At 40.7% G+C, this 22,362-nt stretch overlaps 1 protein-coding gene across 3 annotated transcripts in view; it reads right to left on the bottom strand.

Annotated features, from left to right (window-relative positions):
- The window catches only part of LOC115216828 (squamous cell carcinoma antigen recognized by T-cells 3-like), a 49,643-nt gene that overhangs the window by 16,277 nt on the left and 11,004 nt on the right, over window positions 1-22,362 (bottom strand). For 2 of the 3 annotated variants that reach the window (XM_036508077.1, XM_029786420.2), the window contains exons 7-17: window positions 21,991-22,152; window positions 20,979-21,117; window positions 18,415-18,522; window positions 16,202-16,267; window positions 14,917-14,975; window positions 12,970-13,079; window positions 11,510-11,622; window positions 9,580-9,656; window positions 6,404-6,532; window positions 5,452-5,587; window positions 2,555-2,679 (exon numbers count right to left, since the gene is read on the bottom strand). In XM_036508077.1, the coding sequence (XP_036363970.1) occupies window positions 2,555-2,679; window positions 5,452-5,587; window positions 6,404-6,532; window positions 9,580-9,656; window positions 11,510-11,622; window positions 12,970-13,079; window positions 14,917-14,975; window positions 16,202-16,267; window positions 18,415-18,522; window positions 20,979-21,117; window positions 21,991-22,152 (1,224 nt within the window). The remainder of the gene's footprint in view (window positions 1-2,554; window positions 2,680-5,451; window positions 5,588-6,403; window positions 6,533-9,579; window positions 9,657-11,509; window positions 11,623-12,969; window positions 13,080-14,916; window positions 14,976-16,201; window positions 16,268-18,414; window positions 18,523-20,978; window positions 21,118-21,990; window positions 22,153-22,362) is intronic. The other variant, XM_036508076.1, reaches the window with a different exon arrangement.

The raw sequence follows: 22,362 nt of genomic DNA, 5'->3' as shown, positions 1-22,362 counted from the left end.
CCAGTCTGATCTGGCAATGTTTCTACGGCTGGATGCCCTTCCTAACGCCAACCACTCCATGAGTGTAGTGGGTGCTTTTTACGTGCCAAACGAGTCGGACAAACGGCCACGATCGGATGGTGCTTTTTATGTGCCACCGGCACAAGGGCCAGGCGAGGCTGGCAACGGCCACGAACGGATGGTGCTTTATGACAAACAAAAGAAGAAATATTTTACCCTGATCCTTTAGTAGTTCATTCATTATAAAGTTTATAGGCAAGCTGTTTCTTCCATCAGAAACAACATACCCAGATGTATGTGAATTTCATCAAAATATGTACCAAGTTGACTGTCTCATTTAGTTCCACAAACAAATTAGTTTATTGGGTGGTCATGCTAATTAAAACTCAATGAGAAAGGTTGAAAAAAAAAAATACTCATCAAGCCTCATTAAATCCTAAAAGTATTTTCAGACCAACAATGCTGGCAAAAGGTTTGGTATCTGAGCATTCCTCAGGTAATATTTCAGGCATGTCAAGGAATTGAGATGGTAGAAACATTAGCATGCCTAGCATGCCAGGTGAAATGCTTATCGGTATTTCGTCTGCCGTAACGTTCTGAGTTCAAATTCTGCCGAGGTCAACTTTGCCTTTCATCCTTTCGGGGTCGATAAATTAAGTACCAGTTACACACTGGGGTCGATGTAATCAACTTAATCCGTTTGTCTGTCCTTGTTTCTCCCCTCTATGTTTAGCCCCTTGTGGGTAATAAAGAAACAGGTATTTCGTCTATCTTTACGTTCTGAGTTCAAATTCCACCAAGGTCAACATTGCTTTTCATCCTTTCGGGGTCGATAAATTAAGTACCAGTTGCATACTGGGGTCGATCTAATCGACTGGCCCCACCCCTCCCCAAATATTTTGGGCCTTGCACCTAGAGTAGAAAAAAATATTTTAGGCATGTCACTTGTTGAAAAATTGGATCAAACTCACAAGTTAGACATCAAATATAAGCAGAATAAATAAATATATCTCTCAGGTTGTCATCTGCAAAGCCTTATCGGCCATTAATTCATTGATCAAATCATCAAATAAATTATTACTCAAACACTGATTAATGACCACTTTGTAAAAAAAACATTGCAATAAATAAAAAGCAGAAACAGGAAAAAATTTGTAAAACTTCAGAAACTTGTAATAAATAATACAGAATACTCTCTCTTTACTCTTTTACTGGAGCACCGCCTTTAATCGAGCAACTCGACCCTGGGACTTATTCTTTTTGTAAGCCCAGTACTTATTCTGTCAGTCTCTTTTGCCGAACCGCTAAGTAACGGAGACATAAACACACCAGCATCGGTTGTCAAGTAATGCTAGGGGGACAAACATAGACACACAAACAAACACACATACATATATACATATATACGACAGGCTTCTTTCAGTTTCCGTCTACCAAATCCACTCACAAGGCATTGGTCGGCCCGGGGCTATAGCAGAAAACACTTGCCCAAGGTGCCACGCAGTGGGACTGAACCCGGAACCATGTGGTTGGTAAGCAAGCTACTTACCACACAGCCACTCCTGCGCCTATTTGATGGCATATAACACACTTTTTCCATAAGAATATGTTTTTAAAAAAACCAACCTGGGCCCTATATGCAAAGTTGAGTCTCCCATATGCTTATTTAGTCTCTGACATTCATTACTATAGACCAGTTTGATGATGAAGATTTTTCGGACTTCAATGATAATTAAAGATTTTATTTTATTGTGCTTTGGTTTATGTTCACCTGTAGTAAAAGCTTACCTTTTATAAAATGAACTGTGCTTTGTTTTTTTTCCTACATGCTTTATTACTGTCATTGAATATTGTGATAAAGTAAAATAATAAAATAGTGAAAGACAGAGAGCTTGTTACAATGTTTAAAGGAAAAAGTTTAATAACTTTTATGTATTTCAGGCACAAACCCCTATCATCAGAAGTAAACAGTCAAGAAATGTTAGTCTATACAATACTGGCCCTGTTGATCAACAATCATGTACACATATAACAACATATCCAGTAATGTAAAGAGTTATGTTTCTTGATTGGTTTATTTCTGAGGATGGGCCTTTCTGCCTGAAATATCATCATCATCATCATCATCGTTTAACGCCCGCTTTCCATGCTAGCATGGGTTGGACGGTTTGACTGAGGGCTGGCGAATCGGATGGCTGCACCAGGCTTCAATCTTGATCTGGCAGAGTTTCTAGAGCTGGATCCACCTTCCTAACGCCAACCACTCCGAGAGGGAAGTGGGTGCTTTTATGTGCCACCGGGAAGGGGGCCAGTCAGGTGGTACTGGCAACGATCTGGCTCGAATCTTTTACACATGCCACCGGCACAGGTGCCAGTAAGGCGATGCTGGTAATGATCCCGCTCGAATGGGGCCCTTTTACGTGCCACCGGCACGGAAGCCATGCATTGTAAAAAGCTCTCTGTCTTCACTACTTAATTATTTTAGCATTAAATGGTGTTTGTCAGCTAATTAATAATTTAGGTATTTATAAGATTAGCTGAGCCCAAAACTTACCTTTGAAAATATTTCTTCCAGATTATCTTCATCCAAATCATAGCTGATGTTACTCACAAAGACAGTGCGATCTTGTTTGCTAGATTCAAACTTGGGGGTAAATCCTGGTGGAGGTTTGTCTGTAACTGTAAAGTAATTCAAACAAATTCTGACTTAAGCAAACACACATATATACATACTCTTTTACTTGTTTCAGTCATTTGACTGTGGCCATGCAGGAGCACTGCCTTTTTAGTCGAGCAAATCGACCCCGGGACTTATTCTTTGCAAGCCTAGTACTTATTCACTCAGTTTCTTTTGCAGAACCGCTAAGTTACAGGGACGTAAACGCACCAGCATTAGTTGTCAAGTGATGTTAGGGGGACAAACACAGACACACAAACACACATACATATATATATATATATATATATATATTATATATATATATATATATATATATATATACACACACACATATATACATATATACCACGGGTTTCTTTCAGTTTCCATCTTTCAAATCCACTCACAAGGCTTTGGTCAGCCCGAGGCTATAGTAGAAGACACTTGCCCAAGGTGCCACACAGTGGGACTGAACCCGGAACCATGTGGTTGGTAAGCAAGCTACTTACCATACAGCCACTCCTGCGCTTGTTCTGAATACATATATCTTTATATATAAAAGTAAGGTTGTGTGTCTGTCTCCTACGATTTAGATTCCTAACTACTCCCACATTTTGCGGTGCAGTTTAACCAAAACCGGGTATCTTATAGTCGTGATTCATATCGAGCCCTTCTGGGTACTAGCGCGCGTCTACGATGAGTCTACGATTTTAAAAAAAATTTACCATCATTTTTTCCATTTTAATGCATTTTTTTCGCTATTATATAAGGGAAGTAACTCTCTAAAAATGTCTACGATGAGTCAACAATTTAAAAAAAAAATTACTATAATTTTTTTCCATTTTTAATGCATTTTTTTGCTATTTTTTGGCTATAACTCTCTAAAAATGCTTATATAGTTATTTCCCTTACAAACCCGAGCAATGCCGGGCGATACTGTTAGTAATATATATTCAGAGACCAGAAACTAAAAGAGGTACTGGACTAAAGTCCTAAACAAAACACATTACCCTATCAACTACAGTACAAAGGTGGCTGAGTAGCATATGTGTTGGTACCGCATAAAGAGTACTAGTGCCAGCACCAAGTAAAAGAGCATCTGTCAGCACCCCACAAAAACCAGTCATGCCAGCATCATGTAAATCACCTAGTACACACTGTAAAGTGGTTGGCATCAGGAAGGGCATCTGGCCACAGAAACCATACCAAAACAGACAACTGGAGCCTGATGTAGCTCTCCAACTTGCCAGCTCCTGTCAAACCAATCAGCATGGAAATCAGACATGAAATGATGATAATAAAGGTGATTAAAAAATCCCCAAACCCATGTGGTGGTGGTGGTAGCAGTTTATCATCCATGAAGGCGGCGAGCTGGCAGAAACGTTAGCACGCCGGGCGAAATGCTTAGCAGTATTTCGTCTGCTGCTACGTTCTGAGTTCAAATTCCGCCGAGGTCGACTTTGCCTTTCATCCTTTCGGGGTCGAATAAATAAATACCAGTTGCATACTGGGGTCAATATAATCAACTTAATCCGTTTGTCTGTCCTTGTTTGTCTCCTCTGTGTTTAGCCCCTTGTGGGTAGTAAAGAAATAGGTAGTAGCAGTTTATAATCCAAATTAATCAACAGAATTACATTTCCATCTGTTGGTCACAACTCCTGACAGGTCAAAAAAATGAACTTACAATGCACAGAGCTGGAATGGACACTGCAAAGAAGTCCATCAGATGCTCTAAGAACTCTATCAATACACCACCCTGCTGGTACCTTTCTCCTTCTTTATTGATTTCAAAAGGATGAAAAGTAAAATTAACTCTGGCAGGAATTGAACTCATACTGCAGAGACTCAGTGTATCACAAGGCTCCTTCACTACATACATGTCTCTCCACCTGTTGTTTTCCCATAATATCTTTCCAGTTGTCAAATAAGATGTTGAACAATGACATGATCTTCATCAAAACTCCATCATCATCATCAATAAGTACTAGGCTTACAAAGAATAAGACGTCCACTTTCCATGCTGGCATGGGTTGAATGGTTTGACTGAGGACTGGCGAACCAGATGGCTGCACCAGGCTCCAATCTGATCTGGCATAGTTTCTACAGCTGGATGCCCTTCCTAATGCCAACTACTCCAAGAGTGTAGTGGGTGCTTTTACGTGCCACCGGCATGGGGACCAATCAGGTGGTACTGGCAACGACCTCGCTTGAATCTTTTTACACATGCCACCGGCATAGGTACCAGTAAGGCGATGCTGGTAACAATCATGCTCAAATGGTGCCTTTTATGTACCACCGGCGTGGAAGCCAGTTAGCCGCTCTGGCAACGATCATGCTCGGATGATGCTCTTAGCACCCTACTAGCACAGGGCTCAAGTGCCAGTAAGGCGACACTGGTAACGATCACACTCGAATGGTGCCTTTTATGTGCCACTGGCACGGCAGCTGGTTAGCTGCTCTTTCAACGATCACGCTCAGATGCTGCTCTTTGCACCCAGCTAGCACAGATGCCAGTCATCGAATTTGATTTTGATTTCACTTGCCTCAACAGGTCTTCGCAAGCAGAGTTTAGTGTCCAAAGAAGGAAAAGGCACGCTTAAGTGGGCTGGTTACGCCCCTGGAATAGGCCACGAGGTTATGGTCTTGTTTGGCTTGCCGGAGATGTGGCTGTTATTTTTAGCAGGACAAGTGACCACATAGAGCTCCTTCAGCTAGAATAATTAGCATAAGAGGGAAAAAAATCCAACAAGAAAGCAAAAACAAAATTTTAAAAAGCCAACAGGTAATCTTACCAGTTTTAACTTTTTTGGCAGATGTAGGACCTTCAGGGTCGTGTTGCCTTGGTGAAACCTCTCCAACAAGGGCAGGGACCACTGGTATCTTAAAACCATCTTTATCTGTAATGTTTACTTGTTGTTGTTCATGGAGCTGGAAATAAACGGAGCAATGCAAGAGGAAGATCAATATATACATACATATATGATAGATAAATAGTCAGATGCATATATACACAGAGACAGACTGTGTGTGTGTATACAAACACATACATACACACATATATATGTAACAAAATAGTACAAATATCAGATCTTTTCACTTTGACTGGCAGATTTTTAAAATAATTTTTGTAACTAAACACATTTAAACTTTGTATATTGGTAGTGTGTTACATAAAACATCTTTTTCTCTTGGCTTTCTTGAGAAAATTCTGTAGTTTGTAAGCTATTTGTTGTTTAACTTCTTGCATTTCGGCAATTTCAACCAATCAATGACGTCTATTGAGGTAAATACAATTTCTGCCGTAGTGTGTCAACAACAATTATTTAACACTGCCAGATCAGACTGGTGCCTGGTGCAGCCTCCTGGCTTCCCAGACCCCGGTCGAACCGTCCAACCCATGCTAGCATGGAAAACGGACGTTAAATTATGGTGATGATGATGATGAATCTGACAAACCTATCATATTTCTTGAAGTAGCCTCTATCATCAATTCCGTGAGTGATAGTGGATATTTATATCAACTGATACACAAACAGGTACAAAACCACAGCAGATCGGACTGCGTATGTTTTCATCATCTATTTCAAAGCATGTAAACAGTGCATGTGAATTTATTACAACCGATGTTGTGGGGTTAACAACAGATGTGAATCAAACAAAGCATGAACATGAAAGAGATAACAACGAGGTTAACATCCAAAACAAAACCGAAAAAAAAAAAAAAAAAAAAAAAAGGGGGCCTACCTTTCGTTTCGTTGTCGTACTGCTGTCCCCTGGCCTCTCATGGGAACCAATTGGTTTACGCACAACCTTCTTAATGTTGCGGTCATTCAACCGTTTCTGTTCCTTCATCATCTGTTCTTTCTCTTTGGCCTACAACAGTAATAAGCTGTCAGAATGACCCTGTCACAACACCCAATTCTCATATTATTGATTTCATACGTAAAACATAAATTTATTATTGTTGTTATACAGATTATTAAGAGCTGGTATGGCTGTGTGGTTAAGACACTTGCTTCTCAACCACACGGCTTTGGGTTCAGTTTCAGTGTGTGTCACCTTGGACTGGTGTTTTCTACTATAGTTTCAGGTCAACCAAAGCCTTGTGAGTAGATTTGGCATATGGAAACTAAAAGAAGCCCATTGTTGGGTTTTGTAGTCTTACAAGCTGCATTGTAACCTCACTAGTGCCAGTGGCTGTCAAATGGTTGTGGTTAGGAAGGGCATCCAACTATGGAAACGATGCCAAAGCAGACACTACAGCATGATGCAGTCTTTGGGTCCACTGGTTCCTATTGAACCATCCGACCCATGCCAGCATGAAACATGGATGTTAAATGCTGATTATATATAGATATATATATACACACATATATATTATATGCCTTGGGCAAGTGTCTCCTACTATAGCCTCGGGCCAACCAAAGCCTTGTGAGTGGATTTGGTAGACGGAAACTGAAAGAAGCCCATCGTATATATGTGTATATATATATATATATATATACATATGTATGTGTGTCTGTGTTTGTCCCCCCTCACCCAACATCGCTTAACAACTGATGCTGGTGTGTTTACGTCCCCGTAACTTAGCAGTTCAGCAAAAGAGACTGATAGGATAAGTACTAGGCTTCCAAAGGGGTCAATTTGCTCGACTAAAAGGCAGTGCTCCAGCATGGCCACAGTCAAATGACTGAAACAAGTAAAAGAGTAAGAGTAGAGTATGTATATATATTATGTGATAGCTGTAAACAAGCAGTGTCATTCATTTCCAGTATTCTGGGTGAACATGTCTGGTTAAGGGGAAATATTCCCTTGTTTGTAAACATGAAAACTAGTAAGAGGAATGGCATCCGAGTGTAGAAAATTTAGCCAATCAACTCTACAACCCATGCAAAGTGAATTTTAAAATGATGAGAATGATGATGATCAGTCAAATGAGAAAGAGCAGTCCCTGTAGTCATTTGTAAAGGATCTTCATTACTAGGGGTTTGGGGTGAGAAATAGGGAGAAAGAACTCACAAGCTATGGGCTATTTTCAAACTGAAGATCTGATCCACATGCTTGCAAGAGTGGATTATGCAAATCCACAAGCAATTGCTGTGGATTAACATAATCCACAGCTGGTGGTGAAAAACTAAGCTGGCTAAAAACTGTCCAATTCCATCTAAACAATTTCGCTCATGACAAGGAAGGGTTGATCTGTGTATGATAGAAGACACTTGAAGGTGGCGAACCGGCAGAAATATTAGCACGCCGGGTGAAATGCTTAGCGGTATTTCGTCTGCCGCTACGTTCTGAGTTCAAATTCTGCCGAGGTCAACTTTGCCTTTCATCCTTTCAGGGTCGATAAATTAAGTACCAGTTATGCACTGGGGTCGATATAATCGACTTAATCCGTTTGTCTGTCCTTGATTGTCCCCTCTGTGTTTAGCCCCTTGTGGGCAGTAAAGAAATAAGAAGACACTTGTACGAAGTGCAACACAGTGGGACTGAAACTGGAACCATGTAATTGCAAAGCAAACTTTTTAACTACCTGACCATACTCGGAGTTGTTAGACAGTTAAGATTACTGTCTCTGTGGCCATAACTGTAACCTTTGCTACAGTTATTATTGTTATGCCTTCTGGATATATCATATTAGCCAGTGTTTGACTGCATCACAACTGGTTCTAATTGCTAGCAACACAAGGCTCAACCAACAACAAAATATTAACTTCAACAAAATGTGAAATTTGTCCAAATTTGTAAAAGGACATACAATTTTAACCAGAGTTAACCTAGCAAGGAAAAACATGAAATATGTGTATATATGTGTGTGCAACTATTAATTCAAACAATTTTTCTCTCTCCTCATTCAGTAGGAGAACGTAAGATCAAAATGTCAAGGACTCTTCCATTTTTCCTGAATAATGAGCTAATACACCTTGTTTGTTGTTCCCTCACCTGTCTCTGTTTTTTTGCATCATTTTGAACTCTCTCTCTCTCTCTCTCTCTCTCTTTCTATATATATATATATATATATATATATATTATATATATATATATATGTGTGTGTATGTGTGTGTAGGTCATGAGAGGTAATGGTGTCATTGAAACCGAAAGATGTCAGGTAATGCTGAATAAGTGCTATAGATAGACCATAGTTAAGTTCCAGGTTCGGTAATTATGTGAATAAGGGGTTCAATGTTGGTCATATGTCAGCGTGTATATATAAATTTTTTTTTTCATAATGTGATAAAAAAACAAAGGCTGTGTAGATTTTAGAACATTTATAGATAGGTCTTACAGCTGTTTCCAGGATATATATTATTATATCCCTTCATCGGAGATGGTGTGAGAGGATGGTTAAGTAATAGTTAATTCATCTAAATTAACTATTACTTAACCATCCTCTCACATCGTCTCTGATGAAGGGATATAATAATATATATCCTGGAAACAGCTGTAAGACCTATCTATAAATGTTCTAAAATCTACACAGCCTTTGTTTTTTTATCTCATTACAAAAAAAATTTTTTATATTTATGTGTGTGTATATATATATATATATATATATATATATAGAAAGAGAGAAAGCGAAATATGTATATATATATATATATATATATACATAAATATGTAATATTACTATGTATGTGGGCGTATGTGTATATATTTTGATGTATAGAAATAAATGCTGCACTTAAATGTGCATGCAGCACATACATACATGCACATGTAAAATAATTTGATTTGATTTCAATTCCCAATTAATTTCCTGTGATTATGACCTTGGGAAAGGCATGTACATCACAACCTTAATTCTTACATCTAAAATGCCATATATAAAGAAACAAAATGAACGATAACATTGACTGTGGCCTCCCCGACTCATCCCCGCCAGCCCCGTGTTAAATATCTATTGATAAACTCCTACTTACCAGAGCTTGTCTTTGTTGTAACCGTTGTAGTTGGGCAGTACATTTGTTGAGGGAAATTTCATAGTCTTCTAAGGTACCTAGTAGTGAAAGGGGAACAAGTAAGTAGTTTGTCCAGTACAAGAAACAGGCTTTTTGTTTTTAATTAAAGAAGATGTGGGAAGGAGAGTGGTGGGGGATCTGATCATGGGGTGCTGGGGCCACCCGACGGAAATGACAAAGGACTATGACAACAGGCAAGAAGGGGTGATGAAAGAGGCCCATCCAACCCATACGTGGAAAAATATGTGAAATAACGATGAGATTTCCCTTGATTTTTGAAATCAATCAAAAACCAAGGGAAATTGTAGTTGTGATAACAGTGCCGGTGGCATGTAAAAGAACCATCCGAACGTGGCCGTTGCCAGCGCCGGCTCGTCTGGCCTCCATGCCGGTGGCACATAAAAAGCACCAACTGATCGTGGCCGTTGCCAGCCTCACCTGGCATGTAAAAACCACCCACTACACTCACAGAGTGGTTGGCGTTAGGAAGGGTATCCAGCTGTAGAAACACTGCCAGATCGGACTGGAGCCTGGTGCAGCCTCCTGGCTTCCCAGACCCCAGTCTAACTGTCCAACCCATGCTAGCATGGAAAGCCGATGTTAAATGATGATGATGATGAGATGATGACGATTCTTTAGCAGTTAAAATAAAGAAGAGTGGAAGCAGCAATTTACACAAACTGGTGCCATGTAAGCAGCACCCTGTAAACTCTGTGGAGTGATTGGCATAAGGAAGGGCATCCAGCCATAAAGACTATGCTAAAACTAACAATTGGAGTCTGGAGAAGCTCTCCTCCTATCAAACCATCCAACCCATGCCAGCACGGAAAATGGACAATAAATAAAGATGACACTACTTCACTCATTGCATATGTAACTGTTGCTACACTAATATAAAACTTCAAGTCTATCTCTAGACTAGTGGCTGAGGCTGAAGAGCCGAGTGACTCCAGCTGTTCTCATGTGTGCCCTGGGCAGAACACTTAATAACAACAACAAGAACCACCTATGCACTCTAAATTCAGATAGTTATTGGTAATACATACCAACCACCAGGGTAGGATTGCTACTTACTTGAATCCACTTAAATGTTATTTTTCTCAAAATTCTATTTATACTTTAACTGTGGTAACACCAGATGCTGCCTTTGTCTCACTGACATATGCTCCTCACCACATGCCGACTATCGTCTGATTTATACAATATATTGCATACACATTCACATCAAACAATTACATCCTACACACCCAACTTTCCTGACATTATACTGAATTCATTTAAAGTAACTTGTCCAATAAATAATTAGTCAGTGTAAAATACTTGTATTATTAGGTTGTCCCAAAAGTTCGTAAACACTTGCGAAAATTGAATTTTTACTCGCCAAGTACTAACAAAAACAACAAAAATTATTCCTCAAAATAAAGACCATTATTTTCCAAGACTTTCTACGAACTTTTGGGACAACCTTATATATAGTACAATAGCAGATAGAGCTACTTACTAATAAACAAGTAATTTAACACATGATTTAGCCCACAGATCACTGACTGACTCAGTTTTGAGCTGTGGTGGGAGCATACTCTATTCAATCTCAATTATATGTCCTATGTAAGATAATTACCAAATAAAAAAAAAAATGATGGAGCAGCTCAACCTGCAAGAATTTGCTGATTTCTCTCAAATTACATCCTAGTGTCTTAAAAAAAAAAATGAAGGACACATTAGTCAATGTTGTTCTAGATATATAAAATAACATAATAGTTATAATTGGAACGCCTTTCATCATAGGTCTGCAAAATCAAAACTGACCTGGGATTAAACAACAGCATTGTACACCCAACTGAAACACATACACAGACACAGACGCACATGCACACCTGTAAAAGCTTACCTTCTTCTCGTTCAAATTGTAAGTAGGCATCAACAATCCCCTGTGGCCAATCAGTGACTGAGTTAAGTGCCCTCTGTAGTACTTTGCGGCAATTCTTTGCATTACCATAAGCCCTGCAACATTAAGAGGAAAGTTATATTTTCCTTGAAGAATTATTTAGATTCACTGAAGAAATCATCATGAAATATGATATGATAGGAAATTTCACCCCCAGCATTTTACAGAGATACATTTTTTAGAGTGTAGATTACATGGTTTATTATTAAATATAGCATATTAGGAGGTTACCATAATTCATTCAACAAAAAAAAAAAAATGACCCCTTTTTCCAAAGGAGTTTGCAGCACATTAGGAGGTCAGGGTACTTGATTCTATGCAAAAAATCCAAGGTCTTTTTTTTTAACTTAGTGAAAACTTGTTGAGGCAAGTGAAAATCGAAATTGATCAACATCAATGGAAATTGCAGCTGTGATACCAGTGCCAGTGGTACATAAGAGAACCATCCGAATGTGGCCGTTGCCAGCGCCGCCCCGACTGGCCTTGTGCCGGTGGCATGTAAAAAGCACCATCCAATCGTGGCCGTTGCCAGCCTCACCTGGCCCCCATGCCAGTGGCATGTAAAAAGCACCATCCGATCGTGGCCGTTTGCCAGCCTCGTCTGGCACCTGTGCCGGTGGCACATAAAAGGCACCCACTACACTCACGGAGTGGTTGGTGTTAGGAAGGGCATCCAGCCGTAGAAACACTGCCAGATCGGACTGAGCCTGGTGCAGCCTTCTGGCTTCCCAGACCCCAGTTGAACCGTCCAAATCATGCTAGTATGGAAAGCGGATGCTAAACGATGATGATGATGATGATGATGAAATGCATGCGGGTGAACTTCCCAAAATTTACTGACTTTCCTAGGCCGGGTTCCCTTCCTGTCACTCACCCTCACTCGTTTCCAAGCAAAGTAATATTTCCCTTTGGCCAGACAAGTTTATGCAGAATATTCGGAGTGGTTGGCATTAGGAAGGGCATCCAGCTGTAGAAACATTGCCAGATAAGACTGGAGCCTGGTGCAGCCTTCTGGCTTCCCACATCCCCGGTCAAACCGTCCAACCTGTGCTAGCATGGAGAACGGACGTTATACGATGATGATGATGATGATGATGAATGACGTTGCTTGTAAGACAGTGACGCTTGTTTACAACAATCATGTGTTGCCAAGATGAGACACACAGTACACACACACACACACAAATAAGCTCATTTCAGATCCCCATCTACCAAACCCACTCACAAGGCTTTGATCAGCTCAGGGCAATAATAGAAGATGCTTGCTGAAGCTGCCATGCAGTGAGGCTGAACCTGAAACTGTGTGGCTGAGAAGCAATCCACACTGTTGTATAAGTGAGAATTACATACAGTAATTAATTACACAAGAGATTGGGCAATTGTGAGGGTTCATAAAAACTTACTTCTCCATCTGGAAATACTCCATCCACATGTGGCTTTCAGCTCCGTGACCCTGAGTCATGATGCTGTTCCATAACTCTCGTGCTTTCTCAATATTTTTACAATGTCTAACCTGCAAAAAAAAAACAAAATTAACTCATTAAACATTAGAAATTAAGTCAGGGCTGGCCAACCTGAGGCCTGCAGACTTTTATCTTATTTCTTTATGGCCCACAAGGAGCTAAACATAGAGGGGACAAACAAGGACAGACAAACAGATTAAGTCAATTATATCAACCCCAGTGTCTCCATTTCTACAGCACCAGAAAATTGGTATTTAATTTATTGACCCCGAAAGGATGAAAGGCTAAGTCGACCTTGGCGGAATTTGAACTCAAAACCTAATGGCAGACGAAATACCGGTAAGCATTTCGCCTGGTGTGCTAACGTTTCTGCCAGCTCCCTGCAGAATTTTATCTTGCGACCCACTGGATACTTTCTTGAAATGAGTTTATTTAAACAAACATTTCAAAGACTAGAATAAGATAGTTTGCAGATTAACTTAGTCCACTTTTTAAACTGTTTGGAAACTATTATTGCAAATGAAACCCTTCTCTATCAGCTTGACCAAGAATCCACTGCACCTTTTATATGTTTACCTTTCCTTCATTGAACACTAAACTCTACTTGCAAAGACCTGTTGAGGCAAGTGAAATCGAAATCAAATTCGATGACTGGTATCTGTGCTAGTGGAGCGCTAAGAGCACCATCTGAGTGTGATCGTTGCCAGAGTAACAAACTGGCTTCTGTGCTGGTGGCACATAAAAAGCACCATTCAAGCGTGATCATTACCAGCGTCGCCTTACTGGCACTTGTGCTGGTAGCACGTGAAAAAAACATTCAAGCGAGGTCGTTGCCAATGCCACTAGACTGGCTCCTTTGCAGTTGGCACATAAAAGCACCCACTACATTCTCGAAGTGGTTGGCATTAGGAAAGGCATCCAGTCGTAGAAACTCAGCCAGATCAGATTGGAGCCTTGTGCAGTCATCTGGTTTGCCAGACCTCAGTCAAATCGTCCAACCCCAGACGTTAAACGATGATGATGTTTGTGTTGGATACACTCTACATGGTTTAGACCTACTTCCATGTAGTTTCAGGTTTTGTTGTCCTTGGCAACACACTAAGCTTCCTCTAATTTACTGATAAAAATGAAGACTAATAAAAAAGATATGGAGAAGAGAGACCAAGTTAAAGTCATAAGTGTACAGAATCAGTGGAAATGTAGTTTTTACAGAGCTAAAATAATGCCTCACCAACCTGAATCAATATTCGATCAAGTCATCAAGAACATCTGGCTGAGGTCACTTTGACCTCTCAGAAATTGCAGTTATATTGCTCTCAAAACACAACCAACTCTTTAAAAGGAACTACACTTAGTCTTAGACTATGGTTATATATATAAAAAAAAGTTATGAGATGTCATGGTGTGGACATTACTGATCAATAGGTCTAGTGGAGCAAGACTGACCTAGGGCTAAAGAGCAACGCGAACAGCAAATAATTGTAGTAGTTATGTTTTGCAGATCACTGGCAAAAAAACCACTGCATTTTGCTGAAGCAGAAAACATACAAATACAAAAACACACACACATATATACACACACACACACACACACACATATATACACATGCACACACACACACACATACATACATACACACACACACACACACATATATACACATGCACGCATACAGTTTGTTAGATCGTTTCTGAAATCATCCTATCTCAATTGATGTACACACATATACACACACACATATATAAACACACACATATACATACACACACACACACACACACACACACACACACACATACACACACACACACACCACACACACACACACACACATATATACACATGCACACATACAGTTTGTTAGATCGTTTTTGAAATCATCCTACCTCGATTGATGCCCAATACTGCTGTAGACTAGACGGGTCACCTCTGAAGTCACCAAAAACTAAATGCAGGTATAAAAAGACAAAAGAAAAAAATAGACAAAAATGATGATTCCATATAAAAGATACAACACATAGTAAAGCAATGAAGATGAATCACAGGAATTTTATTGGAAATTCTTCAGAGTGGCGCCATAGCATGCTTGACATCTAATGACTGCAAGAATACTATGACACAGCTTTGAAGAATTTCAAACAGATCAGACCCAGTAGTGTCTCTATTTCTACAGATTTGCTTGCCAGTTGTGTGACCGTAACCAGTTGACCATGTCCTTTAGTAGCTGACAATATGTGCATCTCTGACCACGAGCAGAAGTAGTGGGGGAGCATCATAGCCGTATGTCGAAAGGAATTCTTAGAGGTTTGGATAATTCACCTTTGGAAACATGAGTGTTTTGTTCAACATCCTTAAACAACCCTTATTCAGGGACCTTTTGAGTGGGATTGGTTACTCAACCAGAAGAAAATTCTAACTGGGCCCCACCTGCAAGGTCATGCGCTGTTTATCTTGATATGAGATCATGTCACGCACATATGGTTGTGATGCATGTGTCTGGTTGTATCCTTATCAGACGGGTAGTCATAATGGGTATACTGGGTTTCGTATATTTCACCTCAGTGTCACTTTGATGGCATGCACTACTCTCTCACTCAATAATAAATAATAATAATAATCCTTTCTACTATAGATGCAAGGCCTGAAATTTTGGGGGGGAGCTAGTCGATTATATTGACCCAAGTACTCAGCTGGTACTTATTTAATTGACCCTGAAAGAATGAAAAGCAAAGCCGATCTCGGTGGAATTTGAACTCAGACTGTCAAGGCAGATTAAATACCACTAAGTATTTTGCTCATCGTGCTAACGATTCTGTCAGTCCACTGCCTAAATCTGAATAATAATAATAATAATTGCCTAAATCTGAATAATAATAATAATCCTGCCTACAAGCACAAGGCCTCAAATTTGGGGAAGGGGTTAAGTTGTTTACATCAACCCCAGTACACAACTGGCACTTAATTTATCAACCCTGAAAGGATGAAAGGCAAAGTTGACCTTGGAAGAATTTGAACTCGGAATGTCAAGGTGGACGAAATGCCACTGGACAACTGACAATGATACTAATAGATACATACACATATGCAAGTGAGAGAGAGAGAGAGAAAAGACAGGTGAGAAAATGGGAAAAGAGTGAGAGAGAGAGAATTTGTAAGAAATATAATACTAACAAGTCTTTAGACTGTGGATGGCTTTTTGAATTGTTGCCCTGAAATCTGCCAATTCTTCTTTATATTCTGAAAAAATAGATGCAAAGTATCACTTTATATACACATACACACATATATACATATATATATTTATATGATCATCATCATCATTTAAAGTCTGTTGTCCATGCAGTTTTACCGGGCTGACATGCTAGAAAGCTACACCAGGTTCCAGTCTGATTTGGCATGGTTTTCTATGACTGGATGCCCTTCCTAATGCCAACCATTCCAAGAGTGTAATCTGTGCTTTTACACGCCACTGGTATGGGTGCCATTTGCATGACACTGGTATCTGCCACAACTGCAATTTTGCTTGGCTTGATGAGTCTTCTCAAGCATGAGGACATGTGTAAGCTCGCGAGAAATGAAGCCAGTATGCTCCGATGGATGTGTAATGTAAGTGTGCATGCTCGACAGAGCGTTAGTACCCTGAGAGAAATGTTGGACTTAAGGAGCATCAGTTGTGGTGTGCGCTGGTATGGTCATGTGGCGAGAATGGATGAAGATAGGTGTGTGAAAAAGTGCCAATCCCTAGCAGTGGGGGGAACCCGTGGAAGAGGTAGACCCAGGAAAACTTGGGCTGAGGTGGTGAAGCACGACCTTCAAACTTTAGGTCTCACTGAGGAAATGACTTGCGACCGAGACCTTTGAAAATATGCTGTGCGTGAAAAGACCAGGCAGGACAAGTGAGTCCAGCCCACTTATGCATGCCTTTCCTCCCTTGGACACACAAAGACCTGCTGAGGCAAGCGAAGTCGATATCGAACCTCATCCAACGACAGACACCTATGCCTACCCACCTTTGCTTGCGAAGACCTGTTGGGGCAAGTGAAATCGAAATCAGAATCAAAATTGAACCAATCCTATGACTGGCACCTGGCAGATGCCAGGACCCCTGGACTGGAGACACGTAAAAAGCACTATCCGAATTGTGGCCGATGCCAGCGCCGCCTCGACTGGCTTCCGTGTCGGTGGCACGTAAAAAGCACCATCCGAATCGTGGCCAAAGCCAGTGCCGCCTCGACTGGCTTCCGTGCAGGTGGCACATAAAATGCACCAATCCGACCATGGCTGATGCCAGCCTTGCTTGGCTCCAGTGCAGGTGGCACCCACTACACTCACGGAGTGGTTGGCGTTAGGAAGGGCATCCAGCTGTAGAAACATTGCCAGATAAGACCAGAGCCTGGTGCAGCCTTCTGGCTTCACAGATCCCCGGTCGAACCGTCCAACCCATGCTAGCATGGAGAACGGACGTTAAACGATGATGATGATGATATATATATATATATATTATATATATATATATATATATATATTGATAGAAATGGTAAGACAACAAAAGAATGAAAGAGACCTCGATATTATGTAAATAGAGGAATTTATCTGTAAATATAATATAAATATAATATGTGATAATTATTCGTTAGCCATGATAAAACTCCGAGTTTCAGATATCAGGACGGAAACCCATGCCGCCATCTCTTCAGTTATCCAGTCATCGAGAAAATGCTATGAAAATGACTGAATGGTCGAAAAAATGCTACAAAAATGACTGACCGGTCATTTCATAGCATTTTTTCGATAGCCGGATAACTGAAGAGATGGCGGCGTGGGTTTCTGTCCTGACATCTGAAACTCGGAGTTTTATCATGGCTACCGAATAATTGTCACATATTATATGTACAGATATATATATATATATACATATATATCCACTCTGCAGAGTGGTTGGTGTTAGGAAGGGCATCCAGCTGTAAAAATCCTGCCAAAACAATCACAGATGTCTGGTGTAGGCTTCCGCCTGGCTGGCTCCTGTCAAACCATCCCACCCATGCCAGCATGGAAGGCAGATATTAAAATGATGATATATTTTGATAAAAAGAAACTTAATAATGCAGAAAAATAAAAGGTTTAAGACTATTTCACCTGCTACAGCAGAAATTAAGTTTGTGGATCGCCTTAATCAAAATGTTATGGCTCCCTCTTGAAGGTAGGGTTTTACAACTGGATGCATTTCCTGATGCTGACCCTTTACTCACCTTATACAATACACAAATATACAGAATACTTGCAAAACTGGGACACACACGATTTATATATGAAGGAGGTGAGACAATTATATTGACTCCAGTGCTCAACATGAAAGCAAGAGATCGATTATGGATAAGACATACCTTTAGTCCAGTCAATTCGTCTGCGTTTATAGTCACAAAATACTGTATAGACATGGAGAAAGTCTGTTGGTTCAGTAAATCCTGAATTGATGGCTTGTTCATAAAGATCTGTCATGAAAATTGAGAAGATTACATTTAAAAAAGGTCTCGGCTGAACTGAGTTTGTTCATAAAGATCTTCTATTAAAAATGAAATGGAAATCACAGCTATAGAGGTCATAGTTAAGGCAGCAAGCTGGTAGAAACATTAGCACACTGGGTGAAATGCTTAGCGGTATTTCATCTGTCTTTACGTTCTGAGTTCAAATTCCGCTGAGGTCGACTTTGCCTTTCATCCTTTCGGGGTCAATAAATTACGTACCAGTTATGCACTGGGGTCGATGTAATCGACTTAATTGCTTTGTTTGTCCCGTCTGTGTTTAGCTCCTTGTGGGCAATAAAGAAATAAGAAACATTAGCACACTGGGTGAAATGCTTAGCGGTATTTCGTCTGTCTTTACATTCTGAGTTCAAATTCCGCTGAGGTCAACTTTGCTTTTCATCCTTTCGGGGTCAATAAATTAAGTACCAGTTGTGTACTGAGGTCGATCTAATCGACTGGCCCCCTCCCCACAAATTTTGGGCTTTGTGCCTTGAGTAGAAAAGAAAAGAATATTTTATAGATTTTAAGGTGGCAAGCTGGCAGAAACATTAGCACACCGGATGAAATGCTTAGCAGTATTTCGTCTGTCTTTATGTTCTGAGTTCAAATTCTGCCGAGGTCAACTTTGCCTTTCATCCTTTCGAGGTCAATAGAGTGTAAGTACCTTGAGAAAAAAGTTGGACCTAAGAAGCATCTAATGTGGTGTGCAAGAGAAACGACTGTGCTGGTATGGTCATGTGGTGAGAATGGGTGTGGATAGCTGTGTGAAAAAGTGCCACACCCTAGTGGTTGAGGGAACCTGTGGAAGAGGTAGACCCAGGAAGACCTGGGATGAGGTGGTGAAGCATGACCTTCGAACACTGAGCCTCACCGAGGCAATGACTAGTGACCGGGACCTTTGGAAATATGCTGTGCTTGAGAAGACCCGGCAATCCAAGTGACACCATAACCTCGTGGCCTATGCCAGGGGTGTAACCAGCCCACTTATGTTACACGTACCTTTCCTTCATGAACACTAAACTCTGCTTGCGAAGACCTGTTGAGGCAAGTGAAATCAAAATCGAAATCAAATTCAATGACTGGCATCCGTACCATCTGAATGTGATCGTTGCCAGAGCAACAAACCAGCATCCGTACTGGTGGCATGTAAAAAGCACCATTCAAGCATGATCTTTACCTGTGTCGCCTTACTGGCACTTGTGCTGGTGGCACATGAAAAAACATTCGAACGAGGTCGTTGCCAGTGCCGCTGGACTGGCTCCTGTGTGAGTGGCACATAAAAAGCACCATTTGAGTGTGGCTGTTACCAGTACCACCTGACTGGCCCTCGTGCCAGTGACACATAAAAGCACCCACTACACTCTTGGAGTGGTTGGTGTTAGGAAGGGCATCCAGCTGTAAAAAAACTCTGCCAGATTAGATTGGAGCCTGGTGCAGCCATCTGGTTCGCCAGACCTCAGTCAAATTGTCCAACCCATGCTAGCATGGAAAGTGGACATTGAACAATGATGATGATGATGATAATGATGATACCAGAACAGGTAACAGTGAAAATTGTTGTTTTGTCCGTTTAACTGAAAATATGATGCTCACTCATGATGATGATGCTAACCATGTCATAATGATGTACTATACAGCCTGACAATAACACAATGACAATGTACTTTACAGCCTGGTATGACAGTGATTTGATGTACAACCCAGCTAAGACAACGAATCAATATACAGTTTAGCATCAGCTGAATGTAAAAACACAAACCGGTTATGCCTATCTAGCCTGATTATGACAATGATGTATTCTACAACCTATCTGTGATGTCATCATGATCGTTTAACATCCACTTTACATGGTGGCATGGGTTGGACGATTTGACTGATGACTGGCCAACCAGATGGCTGCACCAGGCTCCAATCTGATCTGGCAGAGTTTCTACAGCTGGATGCCCTTCCTAATGCCAACCAGTCTGAGAGTGTAGTGGTGCTTTTACGTGCCACCGGCTCATGGGCCAGTCAGGTGGTACTGGCAACAGCCACGCTCAAATGGTGCTTTTTACATGCCACCTGCACAGGAGCCAGTCCAACGGCACTGGCAACGACGTCGCGCGATTCTTTTTTCACGTACCACCAGCACAAGTGCCAATAAGGCGACACAGGTAGCGATCACGCTTGAATGGTGCTTTTTACATGCCACCAGCACGAAAGCCAGTTAGCTGCTTTGGCAACGATCACGCTCAGATGGTGCTCTTAGCACTCCACTAGCACAGATGCCAGTCATCAAATTTGATTTCGATTTCACGTTCCTCAACAGGTCTTCGCAAGCAGAGTTTAGTGTCCAATGAAGGAAAGGTGATGTAATTATGTAAAAGAGCATCGACAGAGATTCAACACAACAATGATGATGTATAAACATCAGAGATATTTACCTGTTATCTTCACATCTGGTTCCTTGTGTCGTTCCATTGCTAAGATATAACGACCCCACAGTTCTGCTTTCCAAGGACAATTTCTCACAGAACGTTCGTAAGCTGCCAGAACAACTTTTTTGATGGGTAACTTGGTGTCCTTAAATACACAAAAAAAACATAAAATTTTCAGTAAATCTGAAAGTGTCAAATTCCAAGTTTCCATAGAAACGAAATTTTAAAACTAGCATTGCATTACTAAAGTGATTCTCAAGGAGGTTTTTTTGCCTAAGAACCAACAGGAAAGCTTCCATATAGTCTTACGACCTGCTGGGAATTGTAAAACAAATATTGAAACCATATCTGTCTTCCTTTAAAATTTATGTTTCAGTGATTAGACCATTGCCACGTTGGGCCATCACTTTGAAGAATCATTAGTTGAATAAACCAAACTCCAGTATTTATTTTAAGCCCAGCACTTATTCTATCAACCTCTTTTGCCAAACTGCTAAGTTACAGGGAAGTAAACAAACTAACACCAGTTGTCAAGCAGTAATGGAACACACACACACAATCATCACCATCATCATTTAACATTTGCTTTCCATGCTGGCATGGGTTGAATAGTTTGACAAGAGCTGGCTAGGCAGGAGCCTGCACCATACTTCTGTGTCTATTTTGGCAGGGTTTTATGATTGGATGCCCTTCCTAACATCAGCCAACCAACCAACCAACCAGTAGAGTGGATATATGTGTGTGTGTGTGTGTGTGTGTGTGTCATATATGTATATATATATGTGTGTGTGTGTGTGTGTGTATGTTTGTGTGGCTGTGTTTGTTCCCCCAATATCACTTGATAACCGATGTTTATGTCCTGGTAACTTAGCGGTTCGGCAAAAGAGACTGATAGAATAAGTACTAGGCTTACAAAGAATAAGTCCTGGGGTCGATTTGCTCGACTAAAGGCGGTGCTCCAGCATGGCCGCAGTCAAATGACTGAAACAAGTAAAAGAGTAACTAATGATCCACTCACCAAATAGCGTGTATACTGGAGCCAAAGTTCTGCATTCAAGTATCCATGTGTAATTGCCCGTTCATATATACACTGTATTCGGGCGGGGTCATCCAGACTGAGTTCATATTCAATGTATTTATAATAAGCTTCCATCTTGGCATAATACTCATCTGTTGCAGCCTGAAAATAGTCCAACATAACAAATGGTCAAAAGAGTAAAGAAAGAAAAGAAGAAAGACAAACTAATTGCCCACCCTTGCTCATCGTCTACTTTAGCTACTCCTCCCTTGTTGCATCTCATTTTCCAGACTGAGGAAAAACACCTCCTCTGTCTCGGTCCTTCTCTAGAGTGCAACCCACTGGAATACACTTCCCCCAAACTGATTTTTA

This window comes from Octopus sinensis, linkage group LG1 (genome assembly GCF_006345805.1).
Source record: "Octopus sinensis linkage group LG1, ASM634580v1, whole genome shotgun sequence".
Taxonomy (NCBI): Eukaryota; Metazoa; Mollusca; class Cephalopoda; order Octopoda; family Octopodidae; genus Octopus; species Octopus sinensis.
This window is presented reverse-complemented; position numbering and strand designations above follow the sequence as displayed.